The following is a 23,358-nucleotide window of genomic DNA, read 5'->3' on the forward strand; positions in this document are numbered from 1 at the left end:
GTTTTTGCTGCCCCATTCCAGTGCCACAGCTGGGGGGCCCTGGGGCCCACTGGGAATGAAATGAGGCTGACAGCAGCCCCGACTTGGCTCCACAGGGGCAGCAGGGCTCAGCACACAGCAGGGGGAAGCCTCCCAGGGACTCACCCTCTGGGCTGAAGGGTGTAATAGGGGAACAGCTGGCCCGGCTGGAGGCTCCTGCCTGAGGGAGCCCTCCTGCGTGGGTGCTCTGGGGGGAAGCCGGCTGGTGTTATTTCTGCAGCAACGTCTTAAGGGGAGATAAAGGAAGCCCTTGGCCCTCCCCCAAGGAGCCTTGGCTCTGAAGTCAAGAGCACGGAGATGCATAGCAGAGCGAGGTCGCGCGACGAGACTTACAGGCCTCTCTCCTGCTCAGTTCCTACAGCCCCTGGAGAAGGAGCAGCAGGCAGCCGCCTAGTGAACATGCAGGGGCTTGCCAGAGCCCCTCTAGCAGTTCACTACTGTGTCACCAGCTTGTCAGGCCTGGCACACTCACTGCACCTTGCACACTGTTGTCCATCTGTATCCGAAAGGCGTGGTGTAAGGCATACACAAACTGGTGACACTCCGACGGTTAGAAGCTGGGAATGGGCGATGGGGTGGATCACTAGATAATTGCCCTGTTCTGTTCATTCCCTGTGAAGCACCTGGCACTGGTCACGGTCAGAAGACGGAATACTGGGCTAGATGGACCGTTGCTCTGACCCAGTGTGGACATTCTTTTGTAGGACATGAGCTCCCAAACTGGGGGTTGTGCCATAAGCAGATGGGGCAGCAGGTCCAACGGGCCTGAGAGATGATACTGGCAGCCCCTGAATGTGTCTGAACCAGCTCCACAAACGCCATGCCAGGTGGCGGCAATGCTGGTCTACAAACTAGCAGCCTCTGCCCAGTGTGATCTTGCACATGCTGTACAGGTGAGACTGCGCTGTGTGGAGGCCACCGGTTTGTAGATCAAAACGGCAGCCTCCTGGCGCAGCGTTTGTGGAGCAGTTCCAGACACACTGGCTGTGCAGATTCCAGTTTGGCCATTTGCACCATTCCAACTGTGCAAGCATCCAGCTGAAGGACTCTGAATGGAGAAGATCCTTAGCTATGGGCATCCTCTCTGCTTGAGCTGGGAGGAGCTTGTGCTGGCCTCTCCTGGGATGGGAATCTGCAGTGGTTCGTTAGCTTCTTAAGGCAGGGCCTGTATCTTCTAGCACCCCTGTTGGCACACACGGAAAGAGAACCATTGTGAGTCACTGTCTCCATACTGCCCTAGTATCACCACACAGGGTCTTTCTACATCCTGGCCTCACTCGCTTAACAGTGAACTGTTATGGTAAGAGACCTAGTGAGCTCATTTTTATGCAAAGCATCTGCATCTCCAGCGGAGAGTCTAGTGATGCAATTAGGAACAAAAGACAAGAGTCCAAGAAATGTGCTCACAAATTTGACGGGCTTTCTTTGATAATGGAGACAGACTACACCAGTGTTTTGGTCAAGAACGAAGAAAGGCCAGAAATGCCTGCTACATCCCACAGTGCTATCTAAAGACACCATGACACCTAACAAACTTAAATGACACTTGGAGACCTCTGACAAGGAACGCAAGAAAACCAAGGTCATCTTTCCAGTGCTGGAAAGAAGAACTTTTGTATCAACAAGTGCAATTCAAGAGAGCCAAGTCTGGCTCTGACCAAGCTCAAAAAGCATCATTTGAGGTGAGTGGCTGCATTGATTTTGCCAGCTGCAATCAATATGGTGAACACAGCATGTGGGGAACCGGACAGAATGCATTTCCCTAATTCTTCCTCAGACGGAACCCTCAGGGGCCAATTGTTTAAGTCAGGGGAAATGAAAATCCCTTGTCGGCTCAGATCTACTGCTGCTGGAGCCAGACACTGGCTATGAACTCTGGGTGTGGTGCTCTGGACCAAGAGTAAAAGGTGGGTATTTGCAATGGGAAGTCTTATGGAAATACGCATCTGAGATCGAGAGCAATGAACCAAACCAGAGTAGACAGGGAAGGAATAATCACAGCCAGGGTTAGCATCTGGAACTGAATCTTCCTAATGTGCCTGTTTAAAGCTCTGAAATCAAGAGTTGTTCTGAGCCCTCCCTTCTTTTTGGCGATTAGAAAGTATTGGGAGTACGACCCTTTGTTTCTGGAAGTTAATCATACTTTTTCTATAGCTCCTGCTTGCAACAGAGCTTGTATTTCTGTCCTCAATAACCTCTCCGGGAAGGGTCCCTGAAAAGGATGGGGAGGGGGCATTTGAACGGGATAGTATCACCTTCCTTTACTGTGTCTAAGATCCATCTGTTGGAGTTGACAGTTGTCCATGCAGTGCAGAAATGGGACAAGTCTCCAATAATGGTGGTAGGATGGTCTGAAAGGGAAGCTCTCAATCTTCACGTCAAACTGTGGCCTGACATTAGGCAGAGAGGACAGCCGAGGCGTTTTATCCTCATCCAAGGCTTATAGGCTTTCTTCCTCTTCTGTGGTGGAGAGGACCTTTGGCCGTGGAGGTGCTGCCGATAGTGTGACCGTCTCTGTTGATTAGAAGCCAAAGAGGAAGAGGGTGCAAGGTATTTCCTGTGACACCTGAACACAGGCGTAGGTGCTTTCCTTCTATAATGAGGCAGTAATCCCAGAGATCTCGCAGTGGAACGGGTCTTTTCCAATAGCTCATCAGTTTTCACACTAAAATATCCATCCCTTTCAAAGGGCAGATCCTCTATTTAGATTTTGATTCCATTGGAAGAGAGGATGACCATAGTCATGCATGCCTATGGAGAGCTACTGCTGATGCTACAGATCTTGAGGTGGTATGGGAGACATCAAATGCTTGACGGCATGCTTTAGCCTTGGCCCTTTAGTTGAGAGCTGCTGTTAACTTTTTCTAATCCCCTGGAAGAATCTTGGTGAAGACTGATATCATCTCCCACAAGGGTGAAATACCTGTGGCCACAACTGCTTGATAATTGACCACATGCATGTTTAAGGAAGCCAAAGAAAACAATTCTCTCTATAGAAAATCCAACTTTCCCCCCTCTTTGTCATAAGGGATAGAATGTTGAAGACCTGACCTAAACCTTTGAACTGCTGCTGTTACAGCAAGAAATGAGAGGGAGGTGACAGGTGAAAGCAGGAGAATCCTTCATATGTGACCTAATACAATCTGTCAGCCTGTTTTGAAACTGATTGACATGAAGACAGACTGGACAAGAGAGATTGTGCTGGTTGCCAAAGACCTTTTAACATAGGCAAGGAGACTTTTCTCTTTGTAGTAGAATCCAAAACATCAAACACTGGATAGGTGGTTTCTTCCAAAGCTACTGATGGGGATTTTCAAGTTGATGCTGTCCTGTCCACAGGCTCATGGAACTGAATTGCGTCCTCAGAAGGAGATGATGCTGTAGCTACACCAGCATTTTCATTTGGAAACAAACCATTTTCTAGTTCCATGACTTCTTGTTGGAAGTCATCCCAAGGAGACCTTTCCTGGTACCCTGCATCAGAGACAGTGTCTTGCATTAAGGTAAGGCAATGTTCCCTGGCTGTTGGATCTGGGTGTCTTGGATCTGGACCCCTCAGATCTGTAGGTTCAGGTGGAAGTTGTTCTGGAACCAAAGAATCAGGTTCTCTCGACTGGTATTAAGAAAACAGGTTGGCCAGATCTCCAAGACATCCATGGTGGCATGGGCCAGTCTTGCCAATTACCCAAATCTGGCATTACATTACTGGTTTGCACATAGGATGTCCAAGAGTGTTCATTTGAGGAGGGAGACTGTTTCACACTAAAAGGTTGAGTCTTAGATGTGTCGGGGTGAGCACAATGTCTGCAGATCCAATCCTGGATCAGATACTGAAACAACAAGGAAGATAACTGAAGTAGGGATCTGAAATACAGAGAGTGGTGATATGGTGTTTCTTGATGAGCCAGTTGGAGTGTAAGGCGGAGGTAGCAGGGGACCCTGGAGAGATCTCCTGCTCAGTATTGTCTCGGTCTCTTATCAGGAGAACAATGTGATGTGGCCGGACCCGGTATATGATGCAGGTCCGGATCAACATGCGCTATGATACTATGAGGCTGAGCTGCTATGATTCGATCCGATGGCCTTTTTTTTGGATCAGTATCCTCTGAAAGATCGAGGTCTTAAGTCCTTAGGTCTTGTATCTGCATGCTGCGAATTGGCCAAAGAACCATCTGAGATGTTCTAAATTTAGCCTCTTTTCTTCAGAGATAATGGAGTTGGGCCCAATAAATTGCCCCAATCCTTAGGGTCTCTATCCAGTTCTGATGGAGACCATAAAACAGTTCTGGAGCTGGATTGAGGCCTTGGCTACCAGAAGCTCTGTTGACTTGGAACTGGAGCTTGGTGCCATGGTCGAAGCTGTCATGATTGACACTTTCTTAGATCTGGAAATGCTTGGAGCAGGTTCAGGTCTCCTAGCCTTCCTTTCCACCCTTTGGAATTATCAGATCCCAGAGGCTTGACTGACGAGGCCTCTTGTAACAGAAGGGTCACAAGTCTGTTCTGCCTGTCCTTCTGGGCTTAGGGAGTAAGTGTGCTGCAGATGGCACGGGCTGCCAGAGAATGATTCTCATCTCGGCATTTCAGGCATGACGCATCTCTCTTAAACCCATGCTTCTTCATGCTGGGACCCACCACGTCGGCACTGTAAGTATCTGTACTCAAAGCAAAAATCCTAATCTAAACTAGCCTAAAAACACAACAACTAGGCAGTTTTGGTCTTTATTATGCTGTGTAGCCTTGTGAGGTTGCCTGCTATGCTCATTCACAGTATCAACGACCAAAGAATGAGGTGCTGGGGAATGGTTGGCAAAAATTCAGAACCTTTATGAGGAACATAATCTGCTCTTTTACGAGTTGGAGGTATGGTGGCCAGGGTCTGCCAGATTGTTTTGGGAGGTTCAAGTGAAATCTTGTTTACAGGCAAAGCTATTGGACTCAAGAGAACGTCTCAAAGTTCATGGTGGGTCTCATGGACCTCCTCCAAGGGCATTTGGAGGGAGACAGATCCTTTTCAGAAGCTTCTGGAACTGCTTAAAATAATCTGTGTATGAGGGGCAAGCAGGAGAGGTTAGTTTTTGGTGTAGCTTCCTCTGAAGGTGGAGAGACTGGTGTGGAGGGACAGGAGGAGTGGGTGATTGCTCCTCTGGTGGTCACCACCAGGGTAGCTGGCCACTCTGGAGAATTCTTGCCAATAAGCACCCCCCTGAATCCCAATATAGCAACTGAGGGGGGCCAAAAGGAAAAAGAGTGGCATCCAGGATTGAACATACCACGAGGAATGTGGAGTGACAGCAGGCTGCCAGTGTCTTGGAGTTTCTCTCTCAGAAAAGATGTCAGGAGAAGTAGCTCTGGGCTGGGAACTAAGTGAACCTCACATGGAAACCAGAGTCCGAGGAGCAATCCTGCTCATAGTCCATAGGAGGAGCAGAAGCGCTGGTGTTGAGGCAGGTTGCCTGTCCTTTCTAGTGGGTACCTGGGAACAAGGTGGTGCCAGAGAATGATGCAGTAGCAGTGACAGACAATGTTCTGGTACAGAGTCTCTGTGTACCCGTTAGTAGGAAGGAGGTTTGTCTCACATGAACCCACAAGTCCCTGGAGAACTTGACTTGCATGCGGTACCAGTGAATCTACACAGAAACCTGGCGAAGCTCTGCAGTGGGAAGTGGTGGCATTGACGGCACCAGTTGATCAGTTTGACATGTCAACCTGGGTACTGCAGATAATGTGGAAGCAGGACCCGCCTTCAATACCAATTTCTTGGATGCAGAGTCCTTAGAAACCCTTGCACCACGATCATGCCTGGGCATGATGCTGGGTACCATGGGACTTAAAAGTACCTGAAATCTCTGTACCTGGAGAACTTGGAACCTCAGTGGTACCCTTTTTGGGATGTGAGGTCTCTGGAAATGCAGGTCTCTGTGGTAACCTAGGCTTCTTGGCATCGAGTTCTCTGTGACAGGATCTGGAGCTCCTCTTCCTGGAAGTCATGGTGCTAACCCCCACAAAGGTCTGGTGGGTGAGTGGGCTGCAGAGGTCAACAGGCGCTGTCCTTGCAAGACCACTGTATATGGGCGGGAAGGGAGGGGATCAGGGCCCAGGCATGAGGCAGGCAGAAGGCAGTACTCAATCATGAGAAGACTAAACTTAATCTTCCTGTTTTTTCTAATCCTACTCTAAAATTCTCAAAAAAAAAAAAAAATCTCACACTTAGCTGGGACACAAGTGTCTCCTAAGCAGCAGATACAGAGAGTGAATCCCACCATGTAAGGCAAAGTTTAAATCCAGGGCATTTAACCATGAGGAGACAGACTACTTCAAAGGCAGGAAAGGCCCCTGATGGGGTAGGGGGGGGAAAAGAAGCCTCCCGCCCCCCCCGGCAAAAGTTACTAAAAACTGCTCTAACTTGTACAACTTAAAAGTGCTAACTACAACCTGAAACAAGAAAAGCTAAATGAGGAGCTGTTCCCGAAAGGAAAACTAGCTACAAAGTGGGCCCCCTAAACTGCTGTGTCTCCGGCTGAGGGCGGTTCCTCCGTCACTGCCCCATCCATCCTATGAGGCATGAGGCTAGCTGCGGTGCGGGTGTGGACCGAAAGGGCACTGCTGCCAAAAGTCTCTGGTCAAAGGCGCCCGGGGGCGCCCACACACCTGATGCGGAGCACCCTAGGGACGTTACTCGAAGAACAGTCGTTGCATGGTGTAAATACAGATACACGGGCAAAGCAGCCAAGGAAAGAGATTCACATTGGAAACCAGGGGCTCTTGTGCCCAATCCCCCATCTGAGGGTTTTGTATGCTGCCCAGTGAAGTTACCAGCCCTTCGGGGCAGGGACCACATGTGAGCGTATCCACGCAGCACCCAGCCTGCTCTCGGGTGGCGTATAAAGCTGTTGCTGCCATGGATGCAACTCAGTGAGCCGGCTGAGCCCATCACTTCTGGGTTTGCCACGCATTGGTGCCCACATGCTGGGATGTCTCCAGGCAGAGGGAACGGCCTCTGAGCTCAGTGAATTGTTTGGTGCTTTCTTGTTGTGCTAGACGCTCTGTAGAACACAGGATCCTGCGGCCAGGAGCCATCTGAATGGAGAAAGGCCGGGGGTCCGGCCAGGATCAGGTGGTTCCACTCTGTGGCCTCTGAGATGGGGCTGGCTTTGATTGTAAGCGTACACATCCTTTCTGTTGGCAATGCTGCAGGGCGAGGGGGCCCTCTTTGGAGCCATCTACAGGAGGCAAAGGTGGTAGCTCAGCAATTCACCTTAGAAGGTGTTCCAGGCAAAGGTACTAGGCAGGTGATAGGCTGTGGGGACACCTGTAGGAGGAGACCAACAGGGCATCGCAGATGTGAAAGGAAGGAAGGAGCCCACAGCAGAGCAAGGGAGGGCAGCGGCATGGTGCAGCATGGCACTGCATGACACAGGAGCTTGAAAGGTGCTAGACAGAACCTGGGGCTGGACTCCTGGCCCCAAGTGCCCGGACAGCAGCAAGGTAAGCATCCATATCCCCGATGTCTCAATGCTGCCCTGCCAAAGCCAGGTCTAGTGGCGGGAGCAGCTCAGACCCTGCCTGTGGGGGGTGCTAATCATGGGGATGATGTGGCTTCCGGGACGTTGTTTAAAAATTAACACCCCTCCCCCCAATTTCACACAGGCTGAGAAATCAGGTGAGGGAGCGACAGACACTCCTGACTGGTGTGGGACTCACTGGAGGCCTGCACCAAGCCAGGGAGAAGGGGGGACAGCCCTTGCCCAGGCTAGCTCGGCCTCCCCTGGCTGTTACCCATGCAGGGCCGTACAGCAGAGCTGCCCCGTTGCCAGCATGCCCAGCACTATCAGGGACAGGGAGGGGAGGAATAGCTGTGTGCTCACAGCATGGAACAGGCTCTTCCTCACTAACCACTAGCCCAAGTCCCCAGAGCAAGTCCCTCCTTGGCTCTGGTAGCCTTGGTAGGGGCAAGTCCCTGTGGCTCAGTGCCAGCGAGGCAGCAGAGGCGGGCCCTGGCATCGCCAGCACTGAGGAACCAGAGCAGCCAGCACTGCTGGGCACGGCTCCCCAGTCTCTACCCCGGGCTAAGCCTCCCTCCCTTCACATCAACGGCTGGGAAGCACGAGGAGCAGAAGGTGCTGAAGTCAAGTCGAGAGCCGGAACTGCAGTCAGCGTAGTCTGCTCCTCTGCACTCGAGGATCAAGCCTCGGGCCAACTCCTGCGCCAAGCAGCGCACACATTTTACTTGCTCTGGCCCCCTCTCCTGCCCGTCTCACTCATTGCAGGTGGCTCTGTAAGCGCGGGAGGCAGAGATGTTACTGCCAGGCAAACACAAAAGCAGAGCGTTACCTCCCCAAGAGGCCAATACACGCAGGCGGAGAGTCGCAAGTCAGCACAGGACGCCCCAATTCCCGGGCTCAGAGCAGTATGCTCAGTGCAGCCAGCCTTCAGACAGGGTTTGCTGTCTCCAGGGCACAGCCAGGGGAGCCTAGGGTCACAGAGCCCCGGAAACACGACAGCATGGGGGAGGGGCGATTGTTACCGAGCCACCAGGAGCACCCTCCTTTCCCAGTTTCTCCTGGAATGTTTCCCTTCTCACCAGCCCACCACAAAACTGACCCTGCTTCCGGATGCCAGGTGGGGACGAGCACTACGGAAGTGAGAGGACGACTGGTTTGCTTGAAAGGTGAGTAGGAAAGACGGGGCCTATATTTTTCAGGTCCCAACCTGCAAAGGAGACTGGGTGCTCCGCTCATCCCCACGGTTGCAGGCTGGGACGTGTCGACCCTTCAGGCCCCAGCTCTAGAGCAGAGACTAGCAAGTCAGGAGTCTCATCGCCCCACTCACCTCCACAGCAAGCTCCGGGGAAGCACACACTCTTGCTCCAGCACTCTGAGGACAGCCTCCGGCGTCCACACTCCTGGGGGGACGACACCTGCACCAAGCCCTGTCTGCTCTCCCATTCCCAGCACTGCCATCCCTGGCAACCTTGGGAGGGCTTCCCATGAGCTGCCAGCACTGCCATGGCCAGAGAGAGCCACTCAGGAAGTGACCCAGCCGCCCCACACTACGCTGAAGCCCAGGGTGTGCACACAGCATAAGCAGGGAAAGGATTCTTGGGATATTACCTAAGCTTCACCGCTAAAGCGGGCTCCCCCGAACCCCAGCCTCTCTCTCTCATCTGGCCTCGGGGATGTCCCAGGACAGCTCCCAGCCCTCCCCAGACCTGGTTTCACTCTAGCCATGCGACCTCAGGCCAGCAGGCTGCTTTGCCAACAGAGGCAGACAAAACCAGCAAAGCAGAAGAAACAGACCTTACAACATGCCCACTGAGACACAAGCCTTTTATTGGTTCCCATGGAGGCTGCCAAGGAAAGCTGGAAAGCAGATGCACAAGGCGAAGCTACATGTGAAATGAAGGCAGTGTGCAGGGGAAGCCAAGCCAGTCGGGAATTCAACAATCTCTTCCGGGAGAACAGCATCTGGTACCACGAGCCTTTACCCGAGCCGTAGAATCCCACAGACAGTGCCTGGCCCCTGAGAACACCGCAGCCCCAGCAGTACATGGCAAGCATAGACACCCTGAGGCTTTGGGACATGCTTCAGGGCAGAGATTCCACACTTGGCTGCTAGCCACTGGGACCAGCCCAGAGCAGCAGGCCCACCTAGTGGAGCTGGCTGGGGAATTACAGCATATGGGCTGATCGTGTCCTGAATGTCCTCGGCCAGCCAGCTGCACCCCACTGGGGTTTCCTAGTGGTCTCCAGTCCGTAGCCAGGCAAGCAGCCTGCCAGAGGCTCTAAACCCATCTCAAGTGTGTGTAGCAGGTGAGACAAAGACAGAGAAGTAAGTGCTGTGCACGGCTAGGGCTTTGGCTAGGAGGGGTAGTCACCACCGAGAGTGCTTTGTTTCCATGTCAGGGCACCATAGGACCGAGATGTGGTCCAGAGAGGTACTCGGTGGCCAGAATCCCCCAAGCCAGGCAGGTCTGAGGTTAGCGTGGGGTCAGTAAACCAGTCTGAGCAGCTGCGTGGGCTATCGCTGGGGCTCAGGCGCTGGTTACATATCGTGACTCTGCCATCCAGCCTGCACCACTGGGAACACTGCAACTCCTACTGCTTCTCAGCACTTAGCCTGGGAGCGAAGAAGGCACTTGTGTTATGGCCCGAGCACCCCCCGGGCCTGGGAATGCTTGTGAGCGCAGCAATGGCTAGGGAACGGAGCTGGAACTCCCCCTGCCAGCTTCTCTAGAAGCTGCAGTCTCGAGCTGTTTCCCATCACAGCAATTCAGTGAAAATGTGGCCTCCTTTGCGTGGCTTTGGGTCCTGATCTAGGATTTGCCAGGCTGTGGGATTTGGACAATATCAAACTGCCCCAGAAAAGCTCCATGTAGCTGGGTAGCTAGCCCACCACTGCAGCAGCCACAGATCCCTAGGTCTTCAGGAGCAGCTGCTGACCTAGCTGTGTCCAGCCACCAGCTGCAGGGGAGGAGGGCAGGAGCCAGAGGGCAGCCCACGCTCCTAAACGGGAGCTGATGGAAGGTGGAGGTGTGGCCTGGGGAAGCGGCAGGGCTCAACCGGCGGGGAGCATTGCAGCTGGACTCCGTAGTCTCGTGGCTCCGTACCGCGCTTGGCTGCCCAGAGCACTGCTGAAGACACAGCAGGCAGCACCTCACGAGAAGTTACTGCTCCACGGCAAACCACTTCTATTAACTTCGCGCAAAGCACAGGCGGGCGCAGGGCCTTCCTTCAGGGGCGCCGCCTGACACAGCAGCTCCACAGGTACTGAATGAAAGCTAGGAGGGGCTCCCCGCCAAGCTTACCTCTCACTGGTGCCAGGACCCTTGGGCTGCCTTTCTGAGGGCTCTGACTCCCGCCTGCGGGGCCACCAGCCCTGTTACAGCTGAAGGTGAAGCTGGGTGCAGCTTTGATCTGGGGCGAGTTCTGCTGGCTGCCGCTGCTCCCACTTGTGCCATGGCTGTAGCTCCTGGCCCGGGAGAGAGTGTTCTCGGAGCTCAAGGCGGGCAGCCCGCTGGAAGGGACGGGGAAAAACAGCAGTGAGAGTTTGGCTCTGACCAGCATTTCCTCCTAGCTGGCTCCTGAGCCCTCACCCACATCCCCTAGTTGCACTAGCTTGGTGCAGCATACGCTCAATATGGTCTCCCACGACTGGCAGCATGAGAAGGGCCACGCGGCCTGGCTGCTGCCTGCTGAAACGCTATGGTCTCCTGGCGGCCTGATTTCAGGCCTCTTCTCCATATGGCCTGTGAGTACTTCTCGGCAAATGCCAGCTCCCTTTCCAGAGGTTCTTTAAAAAAGGGGTTTTCAGGAGGGACAGCAAGCACTGGCCCCTCTGAAGCCCCGAGCCTACTGCAACGCAGAGCTCCAAGTACCCATGCCATTGGTGCTGTGCACATCTGAGGGTCCTGCCAGCTCCTCGGGGCAGTGGCCCCTTCTTCTTTCCTGTTTCTGAAACACTGTGCAACATTTCTAGTGCTATGAGCTGGGCAGGGCACCCCGTGATCTGGGCGGGTAGGGTTGCATGACCCTCTCCCTCTGGGGCAGCGTGCTACATCCCAGCCCAGCTGCTGCCTGAGTTTTACAGGGGTGGGATCCAGAGGTGCAATGCTGCTGGGATCCGGCCACCACGGTTTGGGAAGGCAGTGAAGAAAGGTGCAGGGAACGAATGTCGTCACTCCCCCGGAGCCTGGCTCGGATGCTGAGGGAAGGGTCCTGGGACCTTCAGGCCCCAGGAGAAGGCTGCTCGGGTCTGAAAGATGGGACCTCCAGTAGCACAGCCCCTCTCCACACTGCTCGGGGGCAGCACTAACTCCTTCGAGTCGCCCCACCTCTCTCTGCCAGGTCAGCACTAACTCAGAGGGGTGCCCAGTCCTGAGCAGTCTCTAGCGCTGGCCATGTCTGGCTGCCCCATGGACACAAGGCTGGAATTAGCACAAAGGCTGCAGGAGGAGCAGGGTCCCAACCATGCGGCATCACGAACCTGCCTTCCACAGGCCCTGGAGAGCTGTGCAGATATGCTCAGCAGAACCGCAAGCCCGATCCCGGGTCCCCTCCCCGCTCTGCCCAGGGGCGAGGCAGGCAGGGCCTTACTTGGAGACTTTCTTGCGGGAGAACGCAGCTATGCCCTTCAGGTTGCGCACGTGCTTCAGCATCCAGGCTCGCAGGTTGCTGAGGCTGCTGTGCTCAGACAGGATGAGCCGGGACCAGGGGTTACACTCCGCCATGTCCAGCGCTGCGATGGCCACCGCCCTCCCAACCTGCGGAGGCAAGAGTCGCTCAGCGGGGAGAGCCCAGCTGGGCAACGGCACGACGCAGCACATGGGAGAGGTCAGAGTCCCAATCCCGCGGGCCTGCATTCTCAGTGGGCAGCATGCAGACAGGGCAGACAGGCTAATCACACCCAGGGGCTCCTGGTCCACAGCTCACAGTGCTGCTGATCGAATCTCAGCCATCCCAAAGGCAGCAGCGAGGCCAGGCCCGCGTACTAACCCTTCCAGGTCAAGCACCCTGGCAGCTCCCTGGCACCCCCACCCCTTTACTGGCTCTGCACTGTCAACGCCGACGCCTTTTACAAAGACTTTACAGCAAACAGCAGGAAATTGCGAAACTCTGACTCACAATAAGGAACCAGTAAGGTGAAGGGTGCAGAAACACTGGCCTAGTTGGGCCCCCAATGGCGATTTAACAGGGCTGCTCCCAAGCCTGGGACGAGTTTACAGCTCACAGACTTGGTGCTCAGCACCGCGCCCGCCGGGTTCCCCGCTCGCACAGCTCCGCGAGCGACCACGCCTGTTGTGTTACCTGCTCATACAGCTCCACGGTGTACTTTGTGGGGAAGGTCTGAGGGGGCGGAGGGCTTGCCCGCCCATTGTCATGGCAGGCCAGAGGGATGCTGTTCACCGAGCGCCCGGTGTTATAGTTGCACTCCAGCGTGTAGCTAGGAAACACAAGGGAAACCCATGTCACTTCATCCACACCACGAGGACCAGCACTGTCCCCATGACTATTCCCATGCTCCAGAGACATGCACCCAGAGCAAACGACATGACACCCCTCTCAGCATCTCCAGGCAGGGGCACCCCACATCTGCATCCCCTTGAGCTGGCAGCAGGACAGCCAGGACCCCCATCCTCATTGCAGAGGTGAGCAGTCCTTTCCCAACACTTCTTGCTACAAATCCCTGCACTGAGCTCATCAATCTTCGGAGAGGGAGCCACCACCCCCTGCATCAGCACCGCTGGGGCTGGGGCCTTCTCTCGGGGAGGAGTGGGAGGGGGTGAGGAGAAGGCAGCAGACGTTCCGAGAGCCCCATTGCCCTGGCTGCTGCACAAACACACAGCCCCTCTGGACTAATTACACAAGACAGAGATGCTCAGGGAGGCAATGGGACTTGCCCAAGTTCACAGCTGGGCAGTGACAAAGCAGATATCCTGTCCACACAGCTTCCCAGTGCAGACCAGCTCTCTACTCCCTCCTGCAACCAGACAGCCTCCTCTAAAGAATGGAGGTGGTTCCCGCTAGGAGGAGCCAAGCCGAGACCAGGACTGGTTTCCAAGCATTCCAGCTCTGCTGAGCACTCCCCGCAGGAAGCGCACACAGGGAGCCAGGATGGGGGAAACTCACTGTACGCTCCATCACTGCACTCTAGTTGCAGCAGGAAAAGCCAGAGCCTTTTTTGGGGCTCCCGAGCCTCCCCGAAAGCAGCAGGTCTAGCAGCAAACGGCTCCGAATGCTCAGGGCCTGCAGAAGCAAACTAAACAGACAGGCGAACTTCAATGCCAGCAACCCACAGGGAGAGGGGAAGCTCAGCCAGCCCACAGGGTGGGGGCAGAGCACCCAACACAGCACCCGCTCCCACCTGGGCTTACAGTGGGGGTGACTGAGCTCATCACAGCAAGTAGCCAGATCTCAGCTCCTGGCCATCACTATGGCCACTGAAGCCATATGGTGGGGAGCCCTAGTGCTGGGATTCCCCTGGCTGGCTCCTACTAACACTGAGCCTCTGTGCTGGGCCCGCCCACACGGAGTCGCTGCAGAGGCCAAGTGGGTCTCTCAGCATGCACAGGCAGGCAAGGGGCGGGGGCATGGCAGGGCACCAATCCTTGCTCTCGCCTACGTCGGGCATCCAACGGAGTTTATGCCTTTCTGGCGGAGCCTGTACAGACCCCAGGCTGGCCCCATATGTTGGCCACGGAGCATTTCCTCTACAGCCACAGCACTGGCTTCAACTCGGCTTCCTGCCCAGTGTCCATGCAGCTGCCGCGTGGTGATGGGCATGGGGGGGAGCCGCTGCACTAAACCAGGAGTGCTGACACTACACAAGCAAGCAGAAGGGGCTCCTGCGAGGGGCCCGCAGACCTGTGAATGATGCCCGAGGCCTTGTAGATAGCCACTCGCCCACTGCCCTCTTTCGACTGCCCGTCCCGCTTGTCTCTGGCATACATGTTCTTCTCCGAGAAGTTACATCCCATGAAGTCAAAGTGAGCTGAGTTCAAGGAGATGAGTTTGGGGAACAGCATATTTTCCACCTACGGGTTGAGAGAGGCAGTTGACAGAGGTCAGGCAGTGCCCACGCAGTGCGGGCACACTGCTGGCTCCTGAGGCAAGCGACAAGTGACCGGAGCACCACGAACTCCAGCTCACTACAAGGCTCTCAGGCCCTGAGTTGTACTGCCCGTTTCTCCTCTCCATCAGCCAGCCCAGCCCCCCACCCCAGCCAGAATGCACTTCTCCTGCTTCTGCCCAGCCTGCACACATGCAGCTGCCCCCCTCCAGCATGCACACGCCACCACACACCAAGCCCCCCCTCCCAGCCTCCACACACGCCTCCCACATGCCAGGCCGCCCCCTGAGCCTGAACCTGCTGCAGCCCAGGAACCCCCATGCATCTATGTCAGCTTTGTGCCAAGCCCCAAAATCCTCCCCCTCCTGCCTCACCCCCATGCCGAACTCAGTTTGTGTCTGGGTTTAAAGACTAGGACTCCCCCTTTTTCCAGCCCAGGGGGAGGCAACAGGCGCCAGGGTGGCAGAATCCCCCCACTGCTCTGCTGAACTTCTCATGCCCTCACCTGGGCGTTCTCCTCGCTGAAGCTGTTGCCATACATGAAGCAGCCGCGCTTGGAGGCGTGCCCATGCAGATCCACGTAGTATGCCAACCCGCTCTCCTGGGGCAGGATGGCTTCCAGGGGGGCCACTGACGGGGGTCTCTCGGCTTCCCTCTCACAGTGCTCCCCGGTGGGCTCCGAAGGCAGGATCCACATATCTTGGTCCTTGTTCCCCAGCTCGGCGGCGGGTGCTTCCAGCGGCTGGGGGTCCTGAGAAAGCGTGAGATGGGTGCTGGCGTCCTGGCTGCTGGGGTGGTTGAGGAGGTTGTTGGCTTTCTCCAGCTCCGACAGAGGAGCCTCCGGGGCCAGGGTGCAGTTGCGGATGGAATGGTAGGAAGATTTTGTGTTTAGCGAGCTGGAGGTGAGTGGGGAGGCGTGTGCCCTCCAGTCGGGAGCACCGGGTGCGCCCCGGCTGTGGACGTGATGGTAAAGGAGCACAGCTTTGGCTCCGTACACAGCAGGGTGCAGCTCTGCATCAGGGCTCAGATACTGGCGGTTCAGGTTCACCCCCCGGGCATCGGTTCTGCAGAAGGGAAAGGGGAGACATGAAACCTGCCTGTCCCCAGCTGGATGCTCTCTACTGGCCACTGCTGGCCTCAGGGCATGCTGCCGAAGGCAGGGGCTGGGCCCAGCGGCCTTCCCATGGATCCCCCTCCCCACCCTGCTGTTGGCCAGCAAAGGCTACCCTCTGCCCCCCGACACAGCATGCAGCAAGCCGCTGGAGGCTCCACTGAGGCTGACGGAGCCATCATCAGGCCTTCACAGGCACGGAGGCAACGCAGAGGGGGCAGCGCTGCCCCATCCAGGGAGATGGGGGAGTTACTGAAGGAGAAGGCCTTCGGGCCCTCCCCCCGCAGGACTCACTCCTTCAGCTTAAGTCACTGCAAGGAGAAGCTGCAGGGGTTCAGACCATGCTGCGGGGCCTAATACTCAGATACAGACACCCTGGCCTATTCACCCATCCCCACTCACCTGTACCGGCTCGAGGGGGCCCCTGGCCAAGAGACAACCCACTGCTACCAGACTCTGGAGCGTCTCCCCTTCATGAGTGGCTGGTTGTGCTCACAGACAGTGGGGCTGCAACTCCTTCAGTGGCCAGCAGGAGCTGCTGTTGTGACACCACAGCTCAGAGCCCAGCTACCAACTAACTCAAGCGCCATGTGTGCATCAGACACAGCCCTGCTCTCTTGCAAGGCCAACAAGGCGGCGAGCTGCAGCCCTCCCACCGACAGGGTCTGAACAGTCTGCACCTTGGGGTCAAACAGCAGTGTCTGGCGCCGACTGGAGCCCTGTTCACAAGCACTACGTCTGCCCCTAACGCAGTGGCAGGCACTAGGGAGGTCAGCCACTCGGGCAGGAAAACCCAGAGCTCCACACCGGGCCCGTGATTCTTGCCCCTTCACTCTAAACTCTGCACATGGTTTGGCAAGTGACCGAGGCTCCCAAACACCTGGGTGGGATCATGGACTTTAAACCTATTTTTGTCCCTCTGGAGATTCGTAGCAGGCTCCAAACTAGAGCTGGCCCTGACCTGCAGGTCACTGGCAGAGTTTAGAGCCCAACTCAACTTCTGCCTGACTGGGAGGTTCTGATGCAAACAGAACCTGTCAACAGCTCAACCCAGGCTGGTTAGCAGCTGCCCCAGAGCTGGCGTCTAGCTCTGTTCGTTACCGCCAGCCCGCCAACGCTCCTGCCACCACGCGAGCCTAGCCTCTGCCTCCAGGGAGGTATTCAAGAGAGAAACCCACCCCAGCAGGGCCGGGGCAGCATCTGCAGCCAGCGCAGCTCTCACCGGTAATGGCCTCGCACCACGCCATCTGGGTTCAGCATGGGGATGAGCTTGAAGACGAACATGCGCCGCAGCATCTGGGCTCGGGGATCGTCCTCCCGCAGGATGAACTCCAGGAAGCCATTGAAGACAAAGCTGGAGGGGGTTTCCCCTGGGTGAACTCTGCTGCTCAGGAAGAAGACCTAGGGGAGAGATACTCAGAGCTACCGACTGTTCCTTCCCAGCCTTGCGTGACACCTCCTAGCCCCTCTGGAGCTCCAGGGACTGCACATTTCCCAGGGCTCCGCCCCACATCCCACCCCAGGAACCTGGCCCACCAGTGCAGGTTGCGAGCCCAAGCTCACCGCCTCTGAACACTCCAAGCAGGTTCCATTTCAACGGATGTTAGCAGTCAGAAAAGCTAACAGAGTGTCAGGAACGACTAGGAAATATCATCCAGCCACTACCTAAATCCAAAACCACCTCCTCCACCACCTCCGTCTGGGACTCCTCAATTCCTCAGATTTGTCACCTAAAAAGAAAATGGCTCAGGTGGGGCAATCTCCCTCTGCAGTGAAGGTCAATGCAAAGAATTTGTTTAGTTTCTCTGCAACGGCCTTGTCTTCCTTGAGTGCTCTTGGGTTCCCTAGGGAGGTGGTGGAATCTCCTTCCTTAGTAGTTTTTAAGGCCTGGCTTGACAAAGCCCTGGCTGGGATGATTTAGTTGGGGTTGGTCCTGCTGTGAGCAGGGGGTTGGACAAGATGACCTCCTGAGGTCCCTTCCAACCCTGATATTCTATGATTCTATGATCGTCCACTGGCCGCACTGACTGACTGGTTTTGCTGTTAGTTTTTGTGTCTTTTGCTAGTTACTCTTCAAATTCTTTTTGGGCCTGCCTGATTATTCTTTTACACTTGACTCAGAGTTTATGCTCCTTTCTATTTTCTCAGTATGATCTGACTTCCAGTTCTTAACGGATGCCTTTTTGTTTCTAACCACCTCTCTTACTCTGTTGTTTAGACACAGTGGCATTTTAACATACAAGACCATGCTGGGTCAGACCAAAGATCCATCTAGCACAACAGTACCCAGTGCCGGGTGCCCCAGAGGGAATGAACAGAACAGGGAATCATCAAGTGATTCATCCCATCGCCCATTCCCAGCTTCTGGCAAACAGAGGCTAGGGACACCATCCCTGCCCATCCTAGCTAATAGCCATTGATCGACCTATCCTCCATGAACTTATCTAGTTCTTTTTTTGAACCCTGTTATAGTCTTGGCCTTCACAATGTCCCCTAGCAAAGAGTTCCGCAGACTGACTGCGCATTGTATGAAAAAATACTTCTTTGTTTTAAACCTGCTGCCTATTAATTTCATTTGGTGACCCCTAGTTCTTGTTTACTTTCTGTACACCAGACATGATTTTATAAATCTTTATCATATCCCCCCTTACTCATCTCTTTTCCAAGCTGAAAAGTCTCAGTCTTATTAATCTCTCCTCATACAGCAGCCATTCCATACCCCTAATCATTTTTGTTGCCCTTTTCTGAACCTTTTCCAAGTCCAATATATCTTTTTTTGAGACGGGGCGATGACATCTGCAAGCAGTATTCAAGATGTGGGCATATCAGGGATTTATATAGGGGCAACATGATCTTTTCTGTCCTATTATCTATCCCTTTCTTAATTATTCCCAGCATTCTGTTTGCTTTTTGACTGCCGCTGCACATTGAGTGGATGTTTTCAGAGAACTATCCGCAGTGACTCCAAGATCTCTTTCTTGAGTGGTAACAGCAAATTTAGACCCCATCGTTCTATATGTATAGTTGGGATTATGTTTTCCAATGTGCATTAATCAACACTGAATTTCATCAACCATTTTGTTGCCCAGTCACCCACTTTTGTGAGATCCTTTTGTAGCTCTTCGCAGTCTGCTTTGGACTTAACTATCTTGAGTAGTTTTGTATCATCTGCAAATTTTGCCACCTCATTGTTTTTTTGGTTCTCAGTTTTTTTTATTTGGGGGCTCAAATTAAGTGTATACTTTCTTATGGTGTTTTTAAAGCATTTCCATGCAGCTTGCAGGCATTTCACTCTTGTGACTATTCCTTTCAATTTCCGTTTAACTCATGTCCTCCTTTCTGTGTAGTTCCTCTTTTTGAAGTTAAATGTGACTGTGATGGATTGCTTAGTATTACCCCTCCCCTGCAAGGGTATTAAATTTAATTACATTATGGTCACTATTACTGAGCAATTCAGCTGTATTCACCTCTTGGACCAGACCCTGTGAGCCACTTAGGACTAAATCAAGAATTTCCTCTCCCCTTGTGGGTTCCCGGACTAGCTGCACCATGAAGCAGCTATTAATGGTGTCTAGAAAGGTTCTCTCTGCATCCCATCCTGAGGTGAATCAGTATGGGGATAGTTGGAATCCCCCTTTATTATGGAGTTTTCCAATTTTATAGCCTCTCTAGTCTCCCTGAGCCTTTCACAGTCACTATCACCATCCTGGTCAGGTGGTCGGTAATACACCCCTCCTGCTATATTCCTGTTATTTAAACTTGGAATTTCTATTCATGGAGATTCATTTAAAATTTTCACTATATGTGACTCTACGCTTTCTTTCCCATATAGTGCCACTCCCGTACCAGCGCGACCTACTCTGCCATTTCTGTACAGTTCGTACCCTGGTATTACTGTGTCTCATTGATTAGCGTTCCACCACATTTCTGAGATGCCTATCAGCATTGAATATCTGGCACTCGAGGTCACGCATCTTGGTATTTAGACTTCTAGCATTTGTATACAAGCACTTACAACATTTGTCACTATTTAGTTGTCTGCCCTCATTTGATGTCATTAATGGGACTCTCTTTCATTTGATGGTTTCTCTTCAGATCCTACCTGTACTTTATCAACTTCTATCTTCTCCTCTTTACTGGGTTATAGGGTATCCCCGTTAATAGGTCCTCCCCTCAGGGATGCCTCCCACCATGAGGACAAGGCTGTCCCCTGCATCCTCTGTGCTTGGATTCAAGGAACTGCCAGGGGCAGTCATGCCAGCAAGCAGAACAGCCAGTCTGCTGGCAGGCTGTTGGTCCCAGGCAGTCCAGTCCCCATCCCCACCCAGAGGCAGCCAGTGACTCACCCTCTTCCCTGCAAAGCAATGCGGCCGAGGAGTGGCTTCGTCAGGGAACAGGTTGTCCAGCCTAGGCTCGTGTTCCTCCCTCATACCGTGGCACGAGGTGACAGTAATCAAGTCCACCCGCAGATTGTCCAGGGAGCGGCACAGCAGCTCTCGATGGTAATAGATGGCGTCGAGGGGACTGCCGGGGGGGAGATGCAGAAAGGCCCTGAAGAGCAGTTGTGACAGTTCAGGAAGGAAAGGCAGCTCCCCCCACATACCAGCTGGGCACTCCTAGAAAAGCGAATCCCAGGCCTCAGCACTAGGGAGGGATGCCCACCTTTCCAGCCAGGGGACAGGCCCCACCAACGAGGACTATCAGAGTCCCACCTGAGTTTGGAAGGTGGCCACCAATCCAAGCAGCGGGTCTCCTGCCAATAGCCTCCCCTCTGCAGGCTCCATTCTGCATTTCCTTTAGGAGGAAGTCCCACACAACAGTTACCTTCTCCTGGCTTCCCTCAGTGCCTGCTCTGCTCCCATCCCCCAGAACGGTTCTGGGGCCTTTGGGTGAGGTCTCCAGCTGGATTGGCTATCCAGTCTAAGTGCAGGAAGCCCTAAGCCACCCTGCTCTCATCTAGTTCCGAGTCTTGCCTGGAATCTGGAACCTAGTCCTATGTACCACTTCTTTATTATTTCCACTCCAGCAACACTCACAGGCCCACTCAAGACCACCATGGGTGAAGCACAAACATGTACGGAGACACTGCCCTCACCCCACGGCAGAGCAGACACCCCAGCTGGTGTAACTTGCAGGTGGAGGGAGTGGGCGAGGGAGGCAGGCACTCAGGATGATGGGGCCATGGGCATGTGTTGCAGGTTTGAGAGTAGTGGGTTGTGTCAACAGGAAGCACTGGACTCACTGGTCCCTGCCAGCCCCCTACCAGTTCAGCTCACAGATTGCCACAGGTGCATCTTGGGGAGGGTGTTAAGGCAGGACCCAGTTGCCTCTTTACAGATCAGTTCAAGGAGGGCATTGCCTATGGGAGGGGCAGGTGGATGGGTAATAATGGCTGGCGCTGCTTGCAGGAGGAGGGGTGCCCTAGTGAGACAAGAGCAGGCACAAGGAAGGAGCAGAGTTGTGCAAGGAGCAACAAGCAGTTTGCACCAGGTTCAGAGGCGGCAGTGCAGGGCTCCCCAGGGGCTGACATGGCCAGAGCGATGGCCAGGAAGATGAGCTCACAGCAACATGGACAGATCCAAGAGGCACCCAGGAGGCCAGAGAAGAGGCAGCAATAACCAAACAGGGCAGACGAGGAATGGCCTATGGGGACAAAGTGGATATTTTTGAAATATTTTTATGAAGCCTGTGAGTGCCTCAGTTTCCCCTACAAGTAGCAATGTTACCCAGTGAGGGGAAAGGGACTGTTTGCTCTCAGGGAGGCTGAGACATAAGTGTGAATGGCACCCAGTGGTCTGAGCCGGGATGGGACACTGGAAAAGGACTGGCTGAGGCAGACCCCTATCCACGGAGAATCCGAGAAGACAACAGCAGATCCAGTCCCCAGGACATTTACATCTGGCAACCCTTGCCCCAGAGGCAAATGGATTTCCTCATCTCTCTGCAGCGAGGTTCAGCAACTGTTCCCAGCTCGAGAGCAATGGACTGAGGAGGTGTGAGGATAAGAACTGGGGGCTAGAAGGAGACAGGGGCAGGGCTCTCACTTGGAGTCTGACCAAGGAGATCAGACACCGAGATAGACAAAGCTTGACTCAAGGGGGTCGCCACAGCTGGGCTGGGTGCTGACTGCCCAGGCTGGGCTGTAACCGTCAGTTCTCTGGACCACCCAAGGGACTGCCTGGGCCATGTGCCAGGTGAATAATAAACCCGCCTGGTTTCACAGCGCTGGGTGAGTGTCCCCGCAGACACTGGGTGAGGGGCGTTAATTCCTGAAGAGAGGACACTTCTCCCCCAGGGTCTGGCTCAGTGGGACTCCCTAAACTGGGCTCACAATGTGAAGCAGGGGGTCTGCAGGCTCAGAGACCCAGTCTCAGGATGGGGGGAAGCCTTGTGGCTCACCCTGGAGGAAGAGTGGGACCCCTGGGGGTCTGGCATACTGTAGGGATTCCTCCCAGAGACCATGCCAAAGTTGGGGTGTAGCACGGACCCTGTAGCTCCCTGACACCTGTATGAGGGAATCAGGGGGTGATGAAAGGCTGCATCTTGGAACGCTGTACAGAAAGCGCCAACAAGACCTGGCCTGGATGTGCAGGTTCAGAGACAGAGGAATCACAGATGATGCCCACATCACAGAGGATGGTGGTGCTGGCTGATTAGTGAGTAGGAGCAGGGAGGTAATCTTCCCTCCTTATATGGCACTGGGGAGACAGACAGTGGAACATGGTGTCCAGATCTGGAGTCCACATTTTAAGAAAATATTGAAAAATTGCAGAGGGTATAGAAAAATGATTCAAGAGCCAAAGAAAATGCCGTACAGTGAGAGACCTGACGAGCTCCATCTGCTAACATTGTCAAAACGACAACTGAGAGGTGCCTTGATTACAGCATGTAAGTACCTTCCTGGAAGAAAATCCTATGTACCAAAGGGCTCTGGAATTTAGTGGGGAAAGGCATAAACACGAACCACCAGCTGGAAGACAAATTCAAATTAGAAAACACATTTTTAACACTGAAGCCTTGTCTACACTTGGGGACGGGGGAGAATCGATCTAAGTTACATAACTGCAGCTCTGTGAATAACGTAGCTGAAGTCAACGTACTTGGATCGACTCACCGCGCTTCTTATTCAGATGGAGTACAGAAGTTGAAAGGAAAGTGATCTGCGGTCAATTTAGCGGGTCTACACTAGACCTGCTAAATCAATGGCCAATGCATCGATCGCCAAGCCTTGATCCCTGGTGATTAACCCTGGGAACAAGCTGCTGAGGGAAGTCTCCTGATGGCTTTCTGGAAAATGCCTGAGCCAAACACAAGCTCATTTTAAGGGTAACTGGTGATGTTTAACAGCTTGTGATACACAGCAGGTCAGAATAAATATCCAATGGTCTCTTCTTACCTTAAACTCTTTCCCTGAGAGAGTAAAGGATGCAGTTACAAGAGTGGGGAGAGCGGAGGGAAGATCACGAACCTGTTACAATTCAGCTGACAGTGAGAGCTGCGAGCAGAGCTGAGCAGTCAACTTGTGAGAATGGGATGACCCTGGTAACTATAGGCCTGTCATTGGACATAGATCCTGGGCAACATCATGGAGCGGCTGGTATGGGGCTCATTAATAAAGAATTAAAGGAGGAGAATATAAT

At 54.0% G+C, this 23,358-nt stretch overlaps 1 protein-coding gene across 4 annotated transcripts in view; it reads right to left on the reverse strand.

The window, feature by feature from the left end:
* AGBL5 (AGBL carboxypeptidase 5) overlaps positions 1-23,358 on the reverse strand; it is a 45,423-nt gene that overhangs the window by 9,526 nt on the left and 12,539 nt on the right. For all 4 annotated transcript variants that reach the window (XM_048846084.2, XM_048846082.2, XM_048846081.2 and 1 more), the window contains exons 6-12: positions 20,065-20,269; positions 16,941-17,119; positions 15,113-15,671; positions 14,403-14,572; positions 12,846-12,981; positions 12,135-12,301; positions 10,847-11,055 (exon numbers count right to left, since the gene is read on the reverse strand). In XM_048846084.2, the coding sequence (XP_048702041.2) occupies positions 10,847-11,055; positions 12,135-12,301; positions 12,846-12,981; positions 14,403-14,572; positions 15,113-15,671; positions 16,941-17,119; positions 20,065-20,269 (1,625 nt within the window). The remainder of the gene's footprint in view (positions 1-10,846; positions 11,056-12,134; positions 12,302-12,845; positions 12,982-14,402; positions 14,573-15,112; positions 15,672-16,940; positions 17,120-20,064; positions 20,270-23,358) is intronic.

This window comes from Caretta caretta, chromosome 3 (assembly GCF_965140235.1).
Source record: "Caretta caretta isolate rCarCar2 chromosome 3, rCarCar1.hap1, whole genome shotgun sequence".
NCBI lineage: Eukaryota > Metazoa > Chordata > Testudines > Cheloniidae > Caretta > Caretta caretta.